The 24,292-nt window shown below is 39.9% G+C and overlaps 1 protein-coding gene across 4 annotated transcripts; it reads right to left on the bottom strand.

Annotated features, from left to right (window-relative positions):
* Nucleotides 1-835: 835 nt before the first annotated feature.
* aclyb (ATP citrate lyase b) lies at nt 836-24,088 on the bottom strand. 4 transcript variants are annotated; one of them, XM_022191699.2, is made up of 30 exons: nt 23,921-24,088; nt 20,983-21,164; nt 20,650-20,772; nt 19,321-19,383; nt 17,924-18,114; nt 17,038-17,117; nt 16,716-16,846; nt 16,227-16,345; nt 15,786-15,922; nt 15,398-15,459; nt 14,184-14,301; nt 13,868-14,022; nt 13,044-13,137; nt 12,753-12,809; nt 12,080-12,109; nt 10,475-10,616; nt 9,455-9,623; nt 9,250-9,354; nt 8,891-9,087; nt 8,659-8,740; nt 8,464-8,574; nt 8,242-8,369; nt 8,055-8,148; nt 7,317-7,471; nt 4,846-4,996; nt 4,351-4,494; nt 4,106-4,219; nt 2,986-3,068; nt 2,273-2,349; nt 836-2,189 (listed from the first exon to the last, which is right to left on the bottom strand). In XM_022191699.2, exons 2-30 carry the CDS (start codon nt 21,139-21,141, stop codon nt 2,095-2,097), a joined length of 3,366 nt encoding a protein of 1,121 aa, XP_022047391.1. In that variant the 5' UTR covers nt 21,142-21,164; nt 23,921-24,088; the 3' UTR covers nt 836-2,094. The 4 variants fall into 4 exon arrangements, with proteins under 4 accessions (XP_022047391.1, XP_022047389.1, XP_051795731.1 ...); XM_022191697.2 differs by lacking the exon at nt 12,753-12,809; XM_051939771.1 differs by lacking the exon at nt 12,753-12,809 and having other exon boundaries at nt 12,080-12,106.
* Between the last annotated feature and the right edge of the window lie 204 nt (nt 24,089-24,292).

Here is a 24,292-nt window from a genome sequence, read left to right as displayed (position 1 = left end):
TGAAACAGTACCTCGGATTCCTGAAACCTAAATATAACTAAAACTGCACACACAAAAAGGAGATTTCACTGCTTTCTTTTTCTTTTTGCATTGCATTAGACTGGTAAAAGTCTGAATAAGACAGACACTAGAGTATCTATAAGACACGGTTTGAAACCTTTATTGTATTTGTATAAATGGAAAAAAAGGAGTGAGTTTCTATTGCTTTTTTGCATTTAGACCACGTTTGACCAGTAACATATCTAAACCCATTTGCATATACAGCTAAAAAAAAAATGGACTAAATTATGGCAGAGGCTGAAATGTCTTTAAACCACAAATTCTGATTTATGAAGCCTTTATTTGCAAAAATGCAAAATGGGAGTTTTCTGTCCTCTCTCTCTCTTTGTCTTTCATCAGGATCACATTACCCAGTCCAGATCTAAAAACATGTATAACCTGGTCCAGACAGGGTTTCAGACAGCATTAAGCATTTACCGAAAATCCCCGATATGCAGTTACAGCATTTAAATAAATAGGTTAAATTTACATTAATCAAAGTTAAATTCCCCTTAACTGCTAAAACAAAGGAGCTCGATGTTACTCAGTGTGGAGCAGCTTTTCATCTCTGCTTTGTGAGCCATGTTTGCAAATGTAATTACTGTCCAAGTTAGAGTCACCATTATTGGATCAAACGGTTCATCATTAATGGAATTAAAATTTCCTGCTCACTATTGAACTTGACTTTCAATAACTTAAAAGAGCAGCTCTTTGCTTTTTTCTGTCAGGCTCAGCACCTCTGTTCACATATCACATCTACAAACACATATTTGGACATTAAACACTTGAGCCATAATGAAAAGTAAAGCAATAAGTTCTTTTATTTTACTACTATATGACAGCATATTACAAAAAACAAAGCTTTTTTTCACAGTTAAATAAAGACAGCAAACAAAGATTAACCACAGCAGGCATTACAGTGGGGCAGATTGTTTTGAGTTGGTGTCAAGTCTTTAGTGAAAGTTGGCCAATTTCTTCAGAGAACCGACTTCTGTATTATGTGCAATCATTTCTCCAAGTAACGCAAACCGCTTTCATGGTCCCTCGCCAAAACATGCTTTAGAGACTCACAGGGCTCATTCATGAAGCATTTTGCTGCAGATTCAGAAAAGCAACGCAAGTTCGAACTTTACATTAAGACTTGAACACCTCAGAAGGGTTTATAAGTTACAGTAACTGATGAATTCCAACCATTTATTTACAAGTGGGATTGTAAACATGGCTGTTCCAGGAAAGGCTATGGTTTAGTGACGTGTGCTGACGTTCTTTATTCCATTATAATGCCTCCTTTTTATAACATATGTAACATATACCACTGGACCCTGTTCTCTAACTTTTAACAAATTCCCAAAAATAATTTTGGTGTACCTTTTGAAGACAAACAAAAATGTTCTCAGTGGGAGTTTTACGCGGAGAAAGAATTCAAAAACCGATGTTACGTCGGGATTTGGTGGAGTTTAAACCAAGGAGCAGCACTCAGAAAGCACACCTAAGCACACTTTCCTGTGGCCTAAAACAGGCAAATATCGATTTGAGTACCAGTAAATCAGAACTTCAATAAGTAGTAGAAAAAGACATGTTACTGTATTGCTGAGCTTGAACAAATTCCACATCAGCAGCTGTTAATGCAGATTAACTATCCAGACTCCAGAATGCAGGAGTCAGAACTGAACGCACTTTAATTTTTGCTCTCGTATCGACTACGCAAACGAGATGTATCCAATTTTATGTACCGCATGATTTTGTGCTCTTTAATTTGCGTTAGTTTGGCTGTTTATTCCTCAGAACTGAATAAGTTACGCCTAAGATTTTTTTAAATAATTTGTCAAAAACTAAATCTAAAAATATACTTCCCCTTTTTCTCCATAAAAACTAGACTGAAAAGCTCGACCCAGATCCCTTAGACAGACAGTACTTCCACTTTCCAGAATCATCCTGATTAGTTTTCCCCCAATGGGAGCTGCTGTCATAACCGCAGTGTAAATATGTTAAGTGAGAAGTGTAAAGCTGCCAGACAGTCGCATCTGGAAGTCAGCCCCACTCTGCGCTGTGGGGTTACATGGACATGTGTTCGGGAAGCACGTAGGAGATGTCGTCCCAGGGGTGGCGGTACAGGCCCTGCTTCAGCCTCTTCTGGTCCAGGTAGTGTCCTAATGGAACACAGATGCACGTTAGAGATCCTGTTTTATACTTTGACGGTTTGTGTCGCGGCTCTTGTTGGAATGGGACTCACCGATGAAGCCCATACTGCGGCCGAGGACAAAGATCCCATTTAGTGCACCGATCTCCACAAACTCATCAGCCTCATCTCTGGAAGCAGTTCAACATTCATGTGAGAAACAATACGGGGCAGTGTGCTCGCAACAATACAGACAGTGGACTGAAATTCCCACAATGCATCCATGGAAAAGACGTTTTAGAAACACTTGAAGTTTTGGAACACACTAATGTAGCTGCAAGCAGATCTAACTGTTTGTTAATGCATCTCCCAATAACTAGAACTCTCCTGTCAGCATTCAGCAGTGGCGGATGGAGTATCAACAGATCAATAACGCTGTTGTAAAAAGATATGATTCTATGAAATTACCATTCACACGTTAAGTAATTGTTAAAAAATATCGTAAACAGTTTAAAATATCTGCAGAACTGCATTATAGTGTCTTGTGTTTAAATAGTGCTTAAAAAAAGAGAGATGATTTTTTTTAACTGACGCCACCAAGTTTTCTTTTTGTTTATTCAAAGAGTTTATCAAAAATTTAACTTTGAAAAGGGAAAAACTTCAAAATCTGTGACTATTCAACAGTTTTAAAGTGATGGAATTTGCTCCTCGACAAGTAGCCAGTAATTTTTGAAGTATTCTGGAAAATTTTTGATAAAATAATTCATTTTTAGTCTTTTACTGGACTGACATGTACATCTCAGTCACTTTACCTCTACTATTCTTACCGTGTGAAGCCACCACACGTCCTAAGCAGATCCACAAAGGCAACACCAATGAGACCGTCTACGTTGAGGATCAGGTTGGGTTTCTAAAAAAAAAATTAAAAAAAATCTGTCGTTATAAAATGAGCATAAATAAGGATCCTGTACACAGTCCAAAGTAGCGCAGAGTTCTGATTAGTTTGTTGGTGCATTTAAAGAGGGAATAGATTCAACACATTTGTTGGGCTCGAGTGGACAAGAGGACATTAAAGAAAGTTCAGCTTAAGACAAGTCCTTTCTTTAGTTGTGACACACACACCCCTTTCCCTCATACAAGCAAATTATCTTTTATACGACAAAATAAGACACATACAGTGCTCAATCATATTTTAAAAATAAACCCCATTAAGGCGTAACTTGATTTGGAGTCATTACAGAAATTGAGCATTTATAAAACAGAGGGGTTCTTTTAGTTTTAGCTCTTGTAAATTATGAAACCTCAGGGTTTGTTGACATTCATTGAAATGGTTGCTCAGAATAATCAGAAATAGAAATTTTAACAATTTTTCTGCCAAATAAAACTGTTTGACAGTGAAAGACATCCTGACTTAGAGCACACGAGTCACTGATTCAACAGCAGATCTGCTTACAGCGCTTGGCTTTGCACATGCAGTAATTTGGTACCAACATATAGTTAACCACGCCCGACGGGTACGTCGGCAGGGTTATTGCATTCGGTGCGGTATCTGGCTGGGTATGTATGTATGTATGTATGTATGTATGTATGTATGTATGTATGTATGTGGCTATGTCCGGTCCGATATCTCTGCAACCACTGAAGTCAGGATAATCAAACTTGGCACTGAAGATCAGTCTAAGGTCCCCTGCTCACTTGTGGAGTTACAGGTCAGCAGATCACGTAGGAAGGGAGATATGTACGATGATCAAAATTGATACATATTGCATCAGTTGTATAGGGAGGACAGGGTTTTCACCAGCAGAGGGCGTGGTTCTGCCCTCTACTGAGGGCTCATATAGTTGCTGTCTGCTGCCATTTAATTTTTATCAGTGCTTAGCTTTTACAAAGTAGCTACATAAGCAAAGTTTAAGCTTTACAAGCTTTGCTTCACTCTTGCTGAAGTACCTTGGAAGTGGTGATCTTCTCTACATCTAAGGCGTAGTCGAGCAGCTGGGTGGAAGGGAAATGCTGCTTAACAAAGTCCTTCAGAATCTGCACCCGCATGTCTGGATTGTTGATCTGAAGACAAACACAATCTTTGCTTTAGTTAAACTAATTAACACAGAAAAAGCTAGGTTGAAATGATTTTAATAGAGAGAAACAGCACAAAGTTGATAAATTTTGATGAGGTTAAGAAAAGTCCTGCTTACAGATTTGACCCTGTGGCCAATGCCCATGATCAGCTTGCCATCCTTCTTCATCTTGTTGACAAACTCCATGGGCAGCATGCCGCTGTCAAATGCCTTGCTAAACTGCTTGGCTGCTGCATCCAGAGCACCTCCAAAACGGTCCCCCTGGATTTATAAATAAATCATGTTTCAGCACAGAAATACTCAGGTGGAATATAACAGTTATGGAATCCCAGTGTGGCCCAAGTGGCTCATAAAAGACAATAAGAAACAGAGATAACAAAAAGGTCCTGGACCAGAGTGAAATGTATCAAGTAAAGAACAATGTTAACATCTTTAACTACAATATACACTGCTTCCAATGTGTTAATAGGATATTGAGTTTTACATCAGATCGGTGCTAGATTTATTGTTCTGACAAGTATTTGATTTTTTTAATTATCTCTTTTCCAAAAATAAAGTATGGTGGTATCATGTCTGAGTTTTTGTGTGTAAATGTGTGTGAGCACTACTAACAATGGTGAGCAGGCCAGAGGTGAGGCTTGAGATGAGGTCTTTGCCAGCACGAGCGCAGACGATTGTGTTGTGAGCACCAGAGACAGCAGGCCCGTGATCAGCAGTCACCATCAGGCACATTTCAATGAACTGACAGGCGTAGCGAGGCAACCTGAACATAAGAAGAGCAGAGCTTATTCCACTAGAAAGTAACGTGACCAGCATTTATTCTCTTTTCTCATCAGCCGGGTAACAGGAACTGAGCTTCCATTAAAACTTAAAAGCAAATGTGTAGCAAACTTTTGAAAAGTGGCAAAAATAAATCCACTGTTTCAGAAAACTGTTGCTTTGGAGCAAATAAACTCGGCTGCCAAGTGTCATACGAGGATAGCCACACAGTCTAAATTATGCATGGCCTAATTCAACAGAGTGCAATAAGTAGAGGTGCAAACAGACAGAAAACCAGTTGTTTGCAAACTGCTACAGCACGAAACTAACAAAATCTGTCGCTTTGCCCATCTATGACAGAAAAATAGAGAGGGGTCTTCGGGAATTGTATTCATTCTTTCAAGTGTCTTAATACTGGCCATGTTTCATGCTGTTAAGAGTCTCTAAAGCTGAAATTGCCAATCAGTCATGTGAGTTAATTGTTCATTATGTTTGAATATATACAGAGAAAATGTTTTCATCTACCATGAAATGCATTAACTCAAAAATCACCTCAGGTTCGCCTTAAAACTTTTTACAGAATTTGAGAAAATGTTTTCTAATTTTCCCACCTTCCTAATGCAATACTTCAAAATGGAAATTACAGTGGCCATGGAACCACAACTAGTATTTCTACTCAGTACACACGTGGACAAAATTGTTGGTACCCCTCAGTTAAAGAAGGAAAAACCCACAATTTTCACTGAAATCACTTGAAACTCACAAAAGTAACAATAAACAAAAATTTATTGAAAATTAAATAATCAAAAACAGCCATTACTTTTGAATTGTTGATTAACATAATTATTTAAAAAAACAAACTAATGAAACAGGCCTGGACAAAAATGATGGTACCTCTATAAAAGATTGAAAACTATTTGACCAGAGTGACATGATTAACTCAGGTGTGTCATTTAATTGACATCACAGGTGTTTCCAAACTCATAATCAGTCAGTCTGCCTATTTAAAGGGAGACAAGTAGTCACCCTGCTGTTTGGTGAAAAGGTGTGTACCACACTGAACATGGACAACAGAAAGCGAAGGAGAGAATTGTCCCAGGACATCCGAAAAAAAATTATAGACAAACATCTTAAAGGTAAAGGCTATAAGACCATCTCTAAACAGCTTGAAGTTCCTGTGACAACAGTGGCTCATATTATTCAGAAGTTCAAGACCCACGGGACAGTAGCCAACCTCCCTGGACGTGGCCGCAAGAGGAAAATTGATGACAAATTGAAGAGACGGATCGTTGGAATTGTATCCAAAGAGCCCAGAGCAACCTCCAAAGAAATTAAAGGTGAACTCCAAGGCCAAGGTACATCAGTGTCAGATCGCACCATTCGTCGTTGTTTGAGCCAAAGTGGACTTCATGGGAGACGACCAAGGAGGACACCACTGCTGAAAAAAACTCATAAAAAAGCCAGACTGGAATTTGCAAAAATGCATGTTGACAAGCCACAAAGCTTCTGGGAGAATGTCCTTTGGACAGATGAGACCAAACTGGAGCTTTTTGGTAAGGCACATCAACTCTATGTTCAGACTCAAAAACCAAGCATACGAAGAAAAGAACACTGTCCCTACGGTGAAACATGGAGGAGGCTCAGTAATGTTTTGGGGCTGCTTTGCTGCATCTGGCACAGGGTGTCTTGAAAGTGTGCAAGGTACGATGAAATCTGAAGACTATCAAGGCATTCTGGAGAGAAATGTGCTGCCTAGTGTCAGAAAGCTTGGTCTCAGTCGCAGGTCATGGGTCTTCCAACAGGACAACCATCCAAAACACACAGCCAAAAACACCCAAGAATGGCTGAGAGAAAAGCGTTGGACTATTCTAAAGTGGCCTTCTATGAGCCCAGATCTGAATCCCATAGAACATATGTGGAAGGAGCTGAAACATGCCATTTGGAGAAGACACCCATCAAACCTGAGACAACTGGAGCTGTTTGCTCATGAGGAGTGGGCCAAAATACCTGTTGACAGCTGCAGAACGCTCATTGACAAATACAGAAATCGTTTAATTGCAGTGATTGCCTCAAAAGGTTGTGCAACAAAATATTAAGTTATGGGTACCATCATTTTTGTCCAGCCCTATTTCATTAGTTTGTTTTTTTAAATAATTATGTTAATCAACAATTCAAAAGTGATGGCTGATTTTGATTATTTAATTTTCAATAAATTTTTATTTATTGTTACTTTTGTGAGTTTCAAGTGATTTCAGTGAGAATTGTGGGTTTTTCCTTCTTTAACTGAGGGGTACCAACAATTTTGTCCACGTGTGTATATTAACCTGCGTTGAAACCAGAGCAGACCCAACACTCCTCCTAAACCCATCTCCTCTTTAAAGACTTCGGTGATGGGCATCCCAGCGTAGATGAGCTCCTGGCCTCGCTCGTCACAGATGCTCGTCATGAAGGAGGCTGGTTTACGGATCAGGCCCAACTCCTGGAGAAATTTCAGTAGAGAATTAAACAAATGATGGACTCTGACACAGGTAATGAACAGAATGTGAAAAATTGCACATTTTGAAGCGGAGAGGAGTATCGACATACACTCAACAAAAATATAAACACAACACTTTTGTTTTTGCTCCCAATTTTTATGAGATGAACTCAAAGATCTAAAACTTTTTCCACATACACAATATCAGCATTTCTCTCAAATATGGTTGACAAATCTGTGATATGAGCACTTCTCCTTTGCTGAGATAATCCATCCCACCTCACAGGTGTGCCTTAGACGGCCCACAATAAAAGGCCACTGGAAAAAGTTTTAATCTTTGAGTTCATCTCATAAAAAATGGGAGCAAAAACAAAAGCGTTGCGTTTCTATTTTTGTTGAGTGTAAGAAATTGCAGTACAATACTCTCACTGAAATGTTGAAGGAAACAGAAACACTCTCAGAAGTTCATTATGCGTTGGTCTCTAGTTCTAAGCAAACAAAATAAATACACAGAAGAATCACTTTTAAACTTAAATATCTGTCAGTTATTTTTTGGGTTTATTAAGGAGTAATGTGAGGGTCTTACCCTGGCCCAGGAATAATCCATAGGTACTGTTGGGGGAGGCACCTCCTCAGCAGGAATGATGGTACCGTTGGCCACCAGTTCATCGTAAACTGTCCTGATTCATCACATAAACACAATATCAGTATACAGCTCTGAAAGCATTTCACCAAAAAGGCCATACTGTATGACAATGCAATTAATTTCTCACTTGATAACATTTCCCAGCTCATCAAAGCTCTTTGGTACATAAGCTCCAGCGTCCCTCAGAGCCTGGTTCTTTGCTACTGCCGTCTCTGAAGCCTGGTTAGCGCAGGCTCCTGCATGGCCGAACTGAACCTGTAGATGGCAACATTGCATATTAACTTTAAAGACTCAGAGGTAATGACGGTATAAAAACCCAAAGCCAGTCTGTTCGTAACAGTCAACAGACCTCTGAAGCAAACATGGTGGCGCAGGTTCCAATACACCAACACACCACAGGTTTGGTGATCCTGCCCTCTCTGATGCCTTGGCAGATTTTGTACTCTTCTGTGCCTCCAATCTGGATGACATTAGAAAGATGTTAAAAACGGGAAACTGGAAATAGCATTGACCAAACTGGAAGCATCCCTGAAGCTTGTCCCACCTCTCCCAGCACCACGATCATCTTAATCCCTTCAGTGTCCTGGTAACGCAGGACGTGATCCATGAAGGTGGAGCCTGGATATCTGGACAGGAAAGGACCACATTATGAGGACTTAAATTTTGTTGCAGAGAAGCAAGGATAGAATCACCTCAAAATCTGGTTTCACAACATGTTTTAATAGGACATCTGTCTCTAGCTATTAAGCAAATCATTTACAACTGTGTTCTTGTACCTGTCTCCTCCGATGGCCACGCCTTCATAAACACCGTCTGTAGTGCGTGAGATGATGTTGTTCAGCTCGTTGGACATCCCTCCAGAGCGAGACACATACGCCACGCTGCCAGGACGGTAAAGTTTGGAAGCCAGGATGTTGTCCAGCATGCCACCTGTGTTGCCGATCTTAAAGCAGCCAGGCTTGATGCCACCAACCTGGGAGAAAGAGTCATTAAATAAATAGGTATTAAATTACAACATGTGTCCAAAAAAAAGGTATCATTTACATTAACGATGAACACAACTTTACATTCAGACAGAGATGATGGCCAATAACGTTTGCTGTCAACAAACATATTTAATAATGAAGATTTGTACCGTTGCAGGGCCAATGATGGTGACGCCTTTCTCATCCGCCATCTTGATCAGCTTCCTCGTCTGAGCTTCAGGGATGCCCTCAGCTATGATGGCGATGGTGTGAATCTGAAAACAGTTAAACCAGTCAGGTCCACACACAATTTTGTCTAAATCTTAGTTATTTATGTGGTGAAGTGTGAACAATATCACTAGTGTGTCTTTCTACCTGTGAGTACTGCATGGCCTCCACTGTGCTGTCGAAAGCCGAGCGCAGTGAAGCAAAGCTGATCAGGACGTCCACCTCTGGGTGCTTCTTCATGGCATCGGCCATGTTCTTATAAACTGGCAGCAGGATCTCTTTGTGGCCCCAATAAAACTTCTGTTTGTGATCTCCACTGAGCCGCACAAGAACGTAAAGAAAACGGAACAGAATTTAAATAAAGCTACAGAATGTCACATTTCATATCTTACCCTCCAGTAATAAATGGCTACAATTACAACAGTATGACTTTATGATGGTCTGAGAAGGAAACTGCATTCCTGTCAGTGAAAAAGTTTGGTCTCTGAATGACAATAAGGAAGCTGATCTCAGTACAGAACAGGTTGGCAGGTTTGTCATTTGTTATAATAAGTAAACTTAAAGTGAAGCACAATTGGCCCTCTGGCGGTTGGGCACAGCTGAGTCAGCCATGGCTTCATGACTGCGCTCCTTCAATCTTCAGAATTAGTTTTCACAGAACCTGGTTAAAGCAAATGGTTTATTTTTTGTCAAATTATCAAATTTTATGTCAATTTTTGTGTGCAATATTGCATTTTTTTAAGCTTAAATTTGCTTTTTTTTTCACCCATAAAGGAATACATATCACAGACGAGGAGTTTAAGGACTGCAACATTTTTCTGTTTTTAGTTTCTGGTTCTGATAAATGGTGTAAATTTGGCAGTTTTTAAAAGCTAACATGCCTTTAAAATCAGTCAGTATGACATGGAGATTCAGAGGATTAATCAGAATGAAATAAGGTTGAAGTTTTAACAAACCAAGAAATCAGGGTTAAAAAAAAACTATGAACCTTAAACCTTTCACAACATCCTCCCTTTGAAAAAAATTCTTTCCAAATGAAATCATATGATTTCTGCAGTAACACGTATTTAATAAAAATTGTCATGTGCAGCAATATTCCTAAATCAGTGTAGTATCATCTTGTAATGTATCTCAGCTGAAGGAATCACGAGATGATGGGTGACCTACGTGAAGGGGTAGACCATGGCTGCCACAGAGGGTTCATCCCGGGAGCAGACATAGTCGAAGTCCAGCATGCCTTGTACAGCACGTGTCTGCATGCCCCAGACAATGGCCTTGGTTTGTTTTCTGAACAGTGTGGTTGCCTTGGCTGACGGAACGAAACGGCAGAAAGACAGACAGACATTCAAGTGAGAACTTAAAGCTGAAGCAGAAACAGTCACAGACGAGGACGGGAGCTGGGCTCAGGAAAAGCGCAGGAATGGGGATGGTAAGAAGCAGAGTAGAGTGCACTCACTCTGACGACAGATGGAGGAGGTAGAGAAAATAACACCTCAACGCTGCAAACACTGACATGATATGCCGTATTTCTCCTACTTCCCTTTAACATACCACAATCCAATTTTCCAAATTTGACACGTGCAGTGTAATTGCATATGTCAGACATTTTGCCAGACTTCCCTTTTAGCTGACAAATGCTGCTAACAAGCATTCAATCTCTAACAATTACGATCAAGTTACTCATTTTATCCACCCCCTCTAAGTTACACTGTGAAGGAGAATCAATACAGACCTCACAATGTTAAAAATGAGAAATGTTACAAGGAACACTTTGAGCCACACCAATGTTATATTAAAAACATTGTACATTCTTGTGAGTGTCTAATCACTGTCTTCTGCACAAACAGCTGCTTTGTCTCTGATAAGATAACTGACAACTTCATTCCTTTGGAGTACAACTATCAAGGGATTCCTCTTGCATTTGTGTTCTGTTAAGCAAGATATTTCCAGTTATTCAGTACATTTCCATATTTAAGTGTGAACAGTTTTACAAAAGGCTTTTTCTACAGTAGGTTCACAATAGTTACTTTCTCCCTGCTTTGAAACCTAAACTTGTCTGTAGATAACCTCTGAGTGTTGATGACAAAGCTCTTCACTCGTAATTAAATTAGTACATTTCAAATAAAAGGTCCGACTACCACTGCAATCCAGCAGTACCGCAATAAATAAACTAAGAACCTGAAAGTATTAAATGTTAGGGCCAGACTGAGCTGATGCGTGGTGGAAATAACACCACTCTGCAACCGTCCTGTTCCAAGAGCAGATTGTCCTGTTAGTGCACAATGTGCTTTGAAGCATTTGTTGTTTAGTGAAAATAACAAATTACACTGCCACACATTTGTTACAGTCCTCCCAAGTCTCTCCTGCTCTCTGCCTTCTGTTGTTAAATCTGATCTTCGACAAGTTGTGCACACAATGATCAGCTGTCCACAACTACCAGATCAATCTTAAAAGGAGGTCTGAATGAGGAGTAATGTTTTGGGATGAAAACGTTCACTGCGTTTAATTGATTTCTACCTGTTTTTTAAGCTCACAGTTTTGTCTTTAGAAACTCCTACAAATATCAGTGTGAAAGGCAATGTCTATTCAGTCAGTTTCCACTTAGTGATGTGAAAGAGCGTCCCTGAAGGTGAACAAGCCACCGTAAGAATGCCAAAAAGCAGGACAGACTGTGGATAAACATCAGAGAGCAGACAAAAAAACGGGAAGGCAGAGGGAAGTGGACAGAGGGCGGACAGGGCAGGAAGACAGCTTTTTCACACCCTTCCATACCTCCGCTGCAGCCTGAAGAGGCCTGAGCTTCTGTGACCCCACAGGACGGGAACACAAAATACGACAAAATGAGCACAAAAAAAAAAAAAAGAGAGAAAAAGAATGAGTCCAACTTCTGGTGTAACTTATTCAATGAACACACTTTAAAGGTATTGAGGCAACTGTGCGTCATCACTCCATGAGAAGCACAGCAGAGGAAAGAGCATGCAAAGCTCAGCTGCTACAGAGCATGCCTTTACTGTGCTGCTGTGAAAAGCAATCTAAAAAAGTACAATTTCAATACACATTTACATTTTTTATACTCGGCGCTGAACTTTTAACTTCTAAAACTACAATCAAAACTACCCCAACACAGCAACACACAACCCAAGAGCGAAACTGACAACTCTTTTCTAGCCATTTAAAATGTATGAGTCTTAGCATTCATTTGTGGATTCAGCATTTCAAACACAACTTATTTACATTTTTTATTCCTTTATTGCAGAACAATGTAAGGCACTCAAATCACTACTGAGAAAGTGAGATGAAGCGAACAAGTTGCTGTCACACTCAGATACACTCCTTCCTACCAAATTAAGAAGGGTGAAGGGCAAAGAGGAAAAAAAGGGGGCAAACCAATGTCGAGTGTATGGGCAGCCGAGCGCGGTGAGGCCATGGCACACCTACCACTTACCTTTCCAATCGCCTGTGACCATATTCTTCAGAGGCCACAGTATAGAATGAAGAGAGTCTTAGAGAAACAAGCATGAAAGAGACGGAGGTGAGTGGACAGTGAACAAGAAGCGCAGGAGGAAGAAATTCAACGAAAATTAAAAGTGCAGAGTAGTAGTTGTAGCATTTAGGAAGGAGGGAGGGAGAAATACAAGAAGCAAGGAAAAAAAATGAAAAAGCAGAAGCGCATGAGTAAATATGGAGTCTTGCTGCTAAGAGGCAGTTTAGAAGTGAGGGCCTTTGCGTTAATTACCTGGTGGGAGACCTGCTTTGGACTTTTTAGCTGGAGTGACATCGTTGGACGTCCTGGGTTCAGAGAATGAAGCTGTCCTTGTTGTAGCTGGAGTCTGGAACAGATAGAGAGATGCAAAAATTGATGTTATTCAAAGCCTAACAGAAGTTTGCAAGCAGAAGCAGCAGCGCAGCTACAATGTCTTTCCATTTCACAAACATTTATTCATTTTATGAAACACATAGCATCCGTACTACATTAAACTGTTAGTCTATTATCAGTCAATATAACCTACAATAAAATGGTAATTTTGGAGAGTACAATATTTAAAATTGTATGTGAAATACTGAAATGACAAATTTGTGTTTTATAAAGTTTGGTCTCATAACTAAAGAAAGAAGGGAACAGATTAGCATAAGAGCTATTTCCTAACCCAATTACAAAACCTATATGCCTGCCTGAGTTAAAAATTACACTAAGAGCACACAGAGATCACATTAAAGGAAAAATATATAGAAAAGAGCCACTCAAACAAGTCCACACTTTGCAGAAATCAAAAGGCATAATTGAGCTGAATAACACCAAATTCCTTTTTGCTACTAAAGAACCTGAATTATATCTCTGAAATTATCTCTAAATAATATTTCTTTAAATCTTGCGACCAGAAGAACAGATAAATGAATTTACATGAGAACATTTTACTCCTTAACTGTCCATCCAGCTACATAAACAGCAGGAAACTCTGTGCACATGCTAAGCAAAACAATGTCTAATTTGTTCAGGAGAGCAGATAATGATCTGCAGACCCTCGTACATTTACACACCGAGTAACTGAATGATATTACCTTTGCACTGCTGCTGGCATTAAGGAGAAAGTTGGCTGTGTGTGCGTCCATTGGGGGCTGGTTAGGGATTGGTCGGTGGCCCAGAGCCATCCCAACAATGGCTGTCATATGGGTCTCAGTACCAAACACGTGGATAGGAATACCTGTGGTCTTTCCTAGAGAGAAGAACGCAGACTTAACTCACATTACATTAGATATAGTAAGCATCTCTCTTTCCTGGAATCTATGGTTTGATGATTTAAAATTCTCTTGTTGAAAAACTTACTACATAATTCCTTTGTTAGACCTCAACAATCCCCAGTCTGGCCTCACTCACCTACTTCCCCCATCACCCTCAGGCCCTCCTGGTAGTTGGGCCCGCCACGTCGAACAAATATGGTGACCTCGTGCTCCTTCAGAGGACCTTGGTAGTCCTTAATGGCCCTGACAATGCCCTGAGGAGACACACAGGTAGGTCATGTGCTGCACACACACTAAATAGTAAGGACAGCTCAGAGACACAAGCACTGCCAATATTTCCAAGCTTTAAGGTACATTTTCTCACACTATGTTCACACAAACCTAACAAATTTTATGTCTCCGTTTGTAATTTAGTGTCGCCAATATTTCTTAGATTCACACAGTTATCTATTGCATATTTTTTGAAAATCCTACCTTACATGTATTAACATTGAGCAGTTTTCTATTCTAATTTAAAGTGCTGAATGTAAAGTTTTATACTAATCTGACACAATTAGGTAAAAGAATTACAGAAGTCATTGTCTTGAAAGTTTTTTTGGACGTGAAAATGTGACATCTAGTCTTCAAACTGCCTATTATCGATGGGCCTTGAACTACTCATCTTTAATGTCTTGATCCGTCAGAAAAATGAACCAAATATATACTTAAAGTTGGGATATTTTGTCAAAATGACTTTATTGTAGATGTTTCAATTAAAAAAAACACTGCCTGCTCTAATCAGATGCTGTAAAAAATGCAAATAAAAAAAAATTTGAACTGTTCAATGCCAACCATAAAGCCATCAGTAATTCAGCTATAACCAAAGGCACTTTTGACAGAAAATTATGGACTTTATATCTGAACTGTGCTGAACTGCAGACTGCACTTATACAGAGCAGATAGAAGATAATTATGTAAAAAACGTAGGTAGTAAAATATCTAGGCCTCTAAGTATGTAGAATCACCTTTTTTTATAGTATTGGAAACGTCTGGGGTGACTTGGAAAAATGTCGTACATGTTGATTCCAGATTTTTAAATTTTTTTGTAAAATAAATAATCGAAGAAATGCAACTTTTTATGATTTATGTCATTGTAACTTCGTTACACTGCACAAAAAGAGGAGTTTTCTTGACTTCTAGCCATGGTTGGGAGTGTTTCCCATAGGGAAATGCAATATTGCAGTAAAAAAAAATGAACCCACAGTGAGTAAACATATTAGAGGAGCAAACACAAATGTCACTGATGTAGTCACTCTATACAGTTGCTTTACTTGACACAGTGTTCCAGATAAAGATATCAGCATGGTTCACCTTAAATGTGGCTGCTACATTGGTGAAGTTGGCAATACTTCCTCCGATGATCAGCACTTTCCCTGCAGGATAAAGAATCACATAAAGACGATCAAGACGGAAATTTGGCTCCTAGTAACATAGTTTGGTGACAGCCTTGAAGTCTACTGCTGGCAACATCCACATAGTGAATAGTGGGCTTGTGACACACTTGAGGAGAACAAGTAGATCGCACTGCAGAAGAAGGATTCAACACTGATTCCTAAAACAAATTTACAAAGAGCCCTAAGAAAAATCCTGTTAATCTGAAACAGGCTCTTGGCTTCTTCCCACTAGCCGTTCAACTTTGGCCCACTTTATTCACTCTGTTTGGGAACTCAAGCACTAATGAAGAGCTGGCTGCACCCACCTAGAGGATGTTTTTCACGTGTCATGAGAGAAAGGATGGTTTTGGCGTAGTCGTAGGTCTGCTGCTCGCTGGGTGCGCCCGAGTACTCGCCGTAATTTGCCAGCTCATCCACTCCACCCAGGTCACAGATGGTGTCGCTGAGGAGGAGGAGGTGACATAAACAGTCAAATACCGTGTCCTGATTCAGACTGATATTTTTCAGTTTTAGTTAACTGAACATGTTGAGTCAGCAACAGAAATGTCAAACTGGTGTTCCTTCAAAGAAAACACTTTGCTTATATCATTCACTGCTACGACAGTTTAACGTGTGTTCAAATTTCAAAGCAAACAGTAAAAGAAGTGGCACAGGCTGCAATACATGTACTATATTTTCCAAAGCTTTTTTAATCAATTCTGTCAACTACACAGTCTCATATAAACTCTTTTTAATGAAAGAACTACCTGTAGACTACTGAAGCACCTCCTCCAGCCACCATGGTCCAGATCCTGCCTCGAGGGTTCAGCAGGGTCAGCTTCAGACTCGCTCCACTCTTTGCATCCAGATCTGCTATGTAGGCCTCCTACAAGTGACAAAAAAATAGGGTGGGAAAAAAATACATGTTGGTCAGTGAACACACATGGCCAAAGATGAAGTCATTAACACAAATTTAAGCCTTCAAATCTGAGTAATGAGTGCTATTTTAAGGGGAGGGATTAGACTAAATGTGACACAATTCTTCAGGAAGGAAGTGAAATAGAAGTAAAAAAAACTGCAGTCACTGAAACCATTTCATCTGTGAAGGCAAAAACATATTCCCCAAGACATTCAACATGCACTCTCTCAATTAATAAACAGTAAATAAAAAAACAAGCACAATACTAGCACTATCACCCAAAAGATCGTACTAAACACACGAATAAAAAACTGGATTATGAAGCCACAAATCTTACCTCTGGATACGCTTCCCTACCAAAGGGAGGAGGAAACTCCACATCACCCCATTTAGCCTTGCAGATGTAATCTGCTGTTGCATCAATCTTAGCTGCCATGTCGAGGATGTACACTCCATCTTGAGTGACGACTGGTTAAGACAATAAAAAGTGATTTCTCAGTTTGTATGTTCTCCAAAAACAAACGTGTTACAGAACCCTTTTTTATTTTTAGGCAAAAGTTTCTAACTTTTTGTCCCAAGTAAATAACTTGCCCACACTGGATTTTGCTTCTGTTAATTTCAATGACTTGAGTACAGCTGTGCACAGTGAAGTGATTTACCAAGTGGGTTGATCTCCAGGTAGGTAAAGTAGAGGTCCTCATACAGGTTGAAGAGCCCCACTATAAAACTGGCCAGGATCCTTTGAGGAAGAAAAAACAACAGATCAAAATCACCATTCAAAAATGTGACTAAATGGCAGAAATTTTTACTAGAAAAGATCTGAAAACAGACAGAATGCAGCCTTGATCCACAATACATGCAAATACTCCCACAGTTAGGATGAAAACTGTCACAACAGACAGTGCAGCAGTGGTATAATTCACACAACAATGTAGTTAACTAGACAAAAACTTCATTCTGTTTCAAAGATAGATCACTATGTTCTCAGTGCACTGGGAACCAGGAGGGAAAAAACAAACATGGCTCAAGGGCACAGCGCCAAAGAACACAAGAACTGTTTTGAAGACAGAGAGTGTCTTTGGTTCATTGGCAGGAGATAACAGGAAATAAATTCAACTGACAAAGCTGGATCAATAGAATTATATTGATATTAACGGTTGGCTATCCCTGTAATGCATTTGGTATATTAACTGGCTAATCAAAGGATGGAAGGCATCCTTTATCATAGTCTGTCTGCAGCTCTTGATAACAGCCTCTGACACAGAATATAAACGGAAGTGGAAAGGTTTGCATTTTAAGTATCCAACACAAAACTGCAAAAGCTACAAAATTGCCTTCATGTAACTGATATTGTGACGTGCCCTAAAAATACTGACGAGATAAAAGATGATCATCTGGTTGCGTTTTATGATTTTAAGGACATAATGAACCAGATACAGCAGCACTCTTTGTTCTTATCTACTTGTATTGTATTACAACACGTGTGTCATTTTAAGGATGATCTGTAATATAAAAATTAGAATATGAAAAGAGGATTCTCCATACTCTTTCTTCTCATCAGGAACATGTGTGAGGAGCTGCTCTTTGACTTGGTCCTCACTGAGCTTGTCATCCACTGCGACCATCAGCCTCTGGGCCTTGGCGTCCACGTCACCCACCTCCACTCCGCCCTCGTGGTGGAAAAGCACATGGTCGCCCTCACGTGTGGCATAGACACACACATAAAACTCTTCCTCCTGAGAGAGTAAACACAGAGTTAGGCCAAATACAAGGATGTTTTACAGATTTAGCTGGCAAACTGTAAATGGTATACACATAAGGCTGTTTGAACAGCCGACCTAAAGAACATTTAGTTCCCAAAGTGACACTCATGAGTCCTTTTCGGATACACTATCGATAACATTGTTGGTTTCATTAACCTCTTAACCCATAAGAACCCAGACCCATTTCTCCTTAAAGGCCTTGATGAGTAACCTTGCCAGCAAGTTGATTTCTCGCGATATTTGTGAGTTCACAAATCTCTCAAGAAACCATCTTGCTCCGCTCCCGCATTCACTGTTTGTACAGAGCCAAGTTGGCATGGGCCAATCACGCAGCAGTATTCGTGTGTGGGGCGGGATATCCAGGTGTGAAGACGACACCAAGCGCCAGTAGATCAAAACAAACATGGCAACGGAGGACAACGATCGTGTAGATGCTGCTATTAAGTCAGTTTTAGCCGAATCTCGTATCGCTTCTTTGAAGGAAGAACAACGAGAGGCGCTTTGCGCATTTCTGGACGGTAAAGATGTTTGTGCCTTTTTACCTTCGGGTTTTGGCAAGAGTTTAATCTACCAATTGGCTCCGCACGTTGTGAAGATCCCGCGATTGGCTAAAAACAAACCTGTCAGAGGCGGGACATACTGTCGCATTGTCCAATCCGTGCCTCTTTCCTCCGAACGGATTTACATGGAGCGGTCCCAGATTGATATTGTGGAGTACTATCAAGTACTACACAATTATTAATCTGGCTATTGCCAGGTTATTTGATGAGTTAAGGTCAGACATAAAGCTTTACAAGGAAGAGAGTGGGGCACTCCAAGTGCTTGTTACACTGGTGTCACGGTGGGTTCTTATGGGTTAAAGTACATAGTGAGACTCCTGTCATGAACTGTACACAAATGTGACCAGAGCGCTCATCCATCACATTAATGGAGGTGATGTCTGAAAAAGGCTACAGAGAAGTAAAATGTAAATAAGTCAACTAATCACATGCACACTGACCTACATACAAAACACACAAAGCATCCTGGGTGATTTATTGTCCTGCTGAAGAGGCTGTTTGTTTTCTTGCTGGAACTCTTTAAGACTGCATTCCTAATTAAAGACTACATTCAAACATGACGTGGCTTTAAGTATAATAATGTGGATGATGAAACAAGACGGTGGCTGGCATGTATTACCTGTACGTGCGGGACAAATGGCTCAATGAGGAAGTTCTTCAACACACCTTTTGCCTTTCCCACCTATTAAAGACAAACAGTATGTCACAAACCTTGTTACTCTGACCTAGTTAAACTATATAAGATTTACACATTCCTACAGTACATTTTAGTTCATTTGTTACAGTTTAAACAAAATTTAAATCAGCATCTTATATGTTGCTACCAGGTTTTATTTTAGAACATGACATTGCAAATTGGTTTACAACACATTGTCTTTACAACTCCTACTTTGTGGGTTCTACTTTTTACATGAACATTCACTTTATTTTATTGAAAGCAAAGTTCAAAGAATGGTGTGATATTTTAAAAGAAACCAGTGATGTTGTGGTCAGAGCAAATTTCTCTTTCTTATGCAGTGGAAGTATGGCAACTGCCTGTTTAAAATGCTGCATGTCCGTGTGTATGGAGGACCAGAATAGACCACCCTCTGACCTGGCAGATCTAAACATAAGCCCATGGCCTCTGGCACTGGACACCATAACAGATCTATAGGTTGGGACTAATGGAGTTGACATTCCCTCCATAGGCTGAGAGAAACACAATGTAGCATTCATTGAATTTACTGCGGGGGTATGGATCTTTAGCTGCATTATTAGCTACCTTCATGGTATTATTAATTAGACTTTAGCATGAAAGAGAAAGGATCTTGGTATTTATAACGAAGATGCGATGGAAGTTTTCTTTGTTGTACACCTCATATACTATTAACATTACATCTGCTGTGAAGTCCCACATCATGAGGGGAAAATAAAGTTGTACATCAAATGGATTTCAAAGTTAAAGCAACAAATCTACAGATAAATAACCAAATGGCATCAGAAGAAAGCTTGGACATGTTTGAGAAGAAAGACACTGAGTAGTCAGATCTCCTGAAAAGACTTTCTTTGTCTATATGACAACCAGAAAAGCCACATTCAGACCAATATTAGATCCACATGGAGAAATGTAGGACATTCATTTAAAAACAGACAGCAGAATGAGCAAAGCAAAGCAGAAAAAAAAGAAAGAAAAATCAAGATCATTACACTAAAAAGTTAAACTTTGTCAGCAAATCCAGGCACATACTTCTTGTTGCAGATTTTCTATAATGAGGAGCATATTTCAAATATTTTATCTTCCAATTGCTATAAGAAAACAAAAAACTTGACGTTAAATCCATCGTCATAATATTTAATATATGACATCTTCTATTTTCTAGTACTATAAATCACTGTGCCGCGTTTTGGTTTCTCATAAAACTTCAGGTTTTCTGCTAAATGACTGCTAAAACAGATAGAGTCAACTCACAGTGGTCTCTTTCATGAAGCGGCCATTGAGCCACTCCCGGACACCCTGCAGGTCCAGGTTGATGCCCACCAGCCCGAGCTTCCCACGCCGCTTGATCAGTTGATCTGGCTTCACCACCAGCCGCTACACGAAGAGGAAGGAGAAAAACATCAGACAGATGCTACAGAAAAGCAACAGATGTGTATAAATACGAGTGTGACAAATCAAGCATTCACTCTACACACAGCTTCACATGCTTCTAATCAGCATTTACTAGGCAAAGAAACACAAAAAAATAAAGCACAATGGCTGAAGGCTCCAACGATTGCATTGAGCCTGTCACAGCAGTGTTACCTCTGTCAGCAGCCATGGATGCTCCTGTGTGAGGCGGTCCCAATCAGTCTCTGCAGTTACACTAGCATAGCGAAAGCGGTTCTGCACAGCCGCAGAGGTGCAGATATACTTATACAAGAACTCCTTTCCTGTCTGCTCTGAGATGGCTTTCGCCGACATGGCAGCGGTGAACAGCACAGGACCTTAAGGAGAAGGAGGGAAACAGTTCATTTCAATCATAAGGATGCACTGATGGACAAAATCAATAAAAATTAAGTACAGGAGCATTTTTAGCAACTAGAAATAATAGGCCAAGTCAATTCTGATCTGAAACTGAGATGAGACTACGTTCAATTGTGTTCAATCCAATGTGTGGAATGAATTCTAAAATTTTCTAATGCCTTGTCAACAACACATACAATATAATCATATTTCTACAGCCTCTACTGTAACTTTGCACTAGCTGGTATAAAAGTGTTTCCAGTCTGCTGCATGGCCCCATGTTTTTGTCCAATAAACTGAACAAGCAATGAGGACAACTGCTAAAACAAACAGTAAATTATGTTTGTCTTGATTAGAGATAAAACTATGTTGCCTTTTCATGCAGTAGATCTCACAAAGACATGTTGAGAACCCAAACAGACAAATCTACAGATGAGTCCATCCAACTTATGCAAAAAAATGCCAAAACTATGGCCCTTCGTGCACGCTAGAAAAGCAAAAAGATCTGCATTTTCAAATTCATGATAATTGCTCTGTGGTCATTTTGCTGGTTGTGTGCACAAATACTCTCACTCATCTAAGAGAGTCATTTCTCTGTTCAGGCTCACTAAAATAACCTGGCCACTGGAAAAAGCACAGCTTAAACGTAATTACTACTGCATTTTAAGGTTCTAGTATGATACTGAAAACTGGTCAATGACTGTCGACTCCAAACCGAAAAAATCTGAAGCTGTAAACAAATCATTTCAAATTACCTGTATTGATAGTTACATTTACCAGTTAAGCTGTAGATAAAACAAACTGTCATTGCATACTTTCATAGAGGAAAATGAGAGAAGACTCAGTTCTATTTTTACACTTCTACAAATATAGTTAAAGCACTCATACTATTGCATGCATGCACATCAAATAAATTAATAATATGTACACAGTCAACTCTACTCCCTCCTTGAATCAACAACCATCTTGGCATACAAACACATCAGAAAAGTCTTCTATCCGTATCAAAGATGCTGCTGGAGCCAAAAGAACAAGTCAACCAACGAAAAACAATTAAGCAAATATTTCAAGAGCTGACTGATCAACGGATAGTTTCTAAATCTTCACATGTTCTGATGCAAGCTTCTCAATTTTTTAGATGTGCTGTACCTTTCTGTCTAATGATGGACATGAAATACAAATTTTTCCCTAATTTTCAGACATTTTTGACAAAGTTTAACTAATAATTAAAGAAAACAACTGAGCAGAAAATAAAATGAACTTAACTGCAACCCCAGACACAGCCAATAACATAAAACACTAACTACAGCAGTATGTACACATTCAGAGCCTTTCAGCATTATGCAACATCAAGTCAAAGGGAAGATTCATCAGATAAGATAAGATTAAAAGATTCCTAACCTGGCCAATTTTGGATTTACACTCACTTTAACAGATAAGATCAACATGGTAGACAAGAAACTGCTACTGCAAAATCCCCAATCGAATACATAATCTCACATAAACAAAGCTTTGAAACTTAGCAATATAATGTTTGGGAATCTCAAAACGTGGATGTGATGGATAGAATGAGCTTAAACAAACGGAACAAGCTGCACTGATGGCCTTGATATTCCAGTTTTAAACATCCCAGTATGTTGCCCGACCTGCTCATCCAACTGTACCTCAACTAAGACAAACATTCAAAAGTAAGGTCATGTCTCGTTTGGCCAGGTGCCTAAACGCTAATTTAAAGACAGGCAAGATACTCTAAGCTGGAAAGTAATGCATAAAACAGGAAAATTATTCTGCTACCCTTTTTCACCATCAGTCCCACAGTGATAACCGTTGAATCTTGATTACAAGCATGTTATCTCCTCTGCCTCTGTATTACTGATAACATTTTATGGTGGTTTGGTCTCTGCCTTTGTAGCAATGGCTTTATTTCAGCACTTCACGGAGATGCAGTTTATAAGTAGTCTGTGATAACTAACTTGGCTAGGATTTAGCTGAGCAGCCTATCCTGTCACGCCTTCAGAGACAGATGTCCTGGTGTTGAGCCTAACCTAATCCACGAGTCTAGCCTATTGTTTGAACCTACCTAGCCGTGAAATTAGTGTCTCTGTACGGGCTCCTGAGCTGCAGGAGACTGGATTTAGGGGTATAAGCATCACAGGGGCCACTACAGGGGAAGAACTGCTTCAGACAGCAGCTGTCTGATGAGTTAGCATCACTCCTTCCATGCTAGCTACACACTTCTGAATGAAGCCCCTGTACCAGCTACCACACCCACTCCTTACACTGTAGCCTCAACTAGGTATTCAAGCAGAAGTAACTTTAGCTGTTCTGGCAGTATGTAAATAAGGAACCGATTCCTTGAGAGGACAAACTAATACGGATAGCAAAACCTACGTGAGGTGGAAAAAAACTAGACTCCGAAAGCAGGAAGATGCGGTTTGTGGATGATGTAAAGTAAAGTTACCCTGCGTTGGTGATTCACTTGACTCATTTAAGACTCGCTATTGAAAATCAAACAGCTAAGCAAAACAAGATAGAAAACAGTTGTATGGCTGAGGGTCTGGAGAGACGATACTGAATGCAGTTTTGGCACACAAACCTCACAGCATCACATATGCGCTAACCTGAAGTCCTGATAGGCTAACTGCCGTAGCCTCACTATGGTGAGGGCAGATGCTAGCTAGTTAACCGAAAAAGGGACTAACGTAGGCGTGCAAAGTCATAAAGAAAAGACGGTTACCTTGGTAAAGAAAGCAACACCTTGTTCTTGAAGTAAATGAATCGCGTCCTGGACAAAAAATGACACAGCAAAGCGGTCACTTGCTCTTGTACCGGAATCTGCTACTGCCAGCCGCTGCCACCTCACTCTCCTCCCGTCGCACCATAATCTGGCGACCGATTGCACGTCAGTGCTGCTCTCTGATTGGCTCAGACGCGGTCACGTGGTGCGTCAGTCACGCCCATAGCTTTGTGGGAGACCACTGAGAATAAATAAACTGAACTGTAAAAATTAAAATAACCAGTGGTGGAAAATGGCACGAATGACGGGTCGATTTCTCAGTCCTGAAAACGTCCTTCCCTGTAACAAAATGTCAGTTTAATCATTTAAGAC

Source organism: Acanthochromis polyacanthus, chromosome 19 (genome assembly GCF_021347895.1).
Source record: "Acanthochromis polyacanthus isolate Apoly-LR-REF ecotype Palm Island chromosome 19, KAUST_Apoly_ChrSc, whole genome shotgun sequence".
NCBI lineage: Eukaryota > Metazoa > Chordata > Actinopteri > Pomacentridae > Acanthochromis > Acanthochromis polyacanthus.
This window is presented reverse-complemented; position numbering and strand designations above follow the sequence as displayed.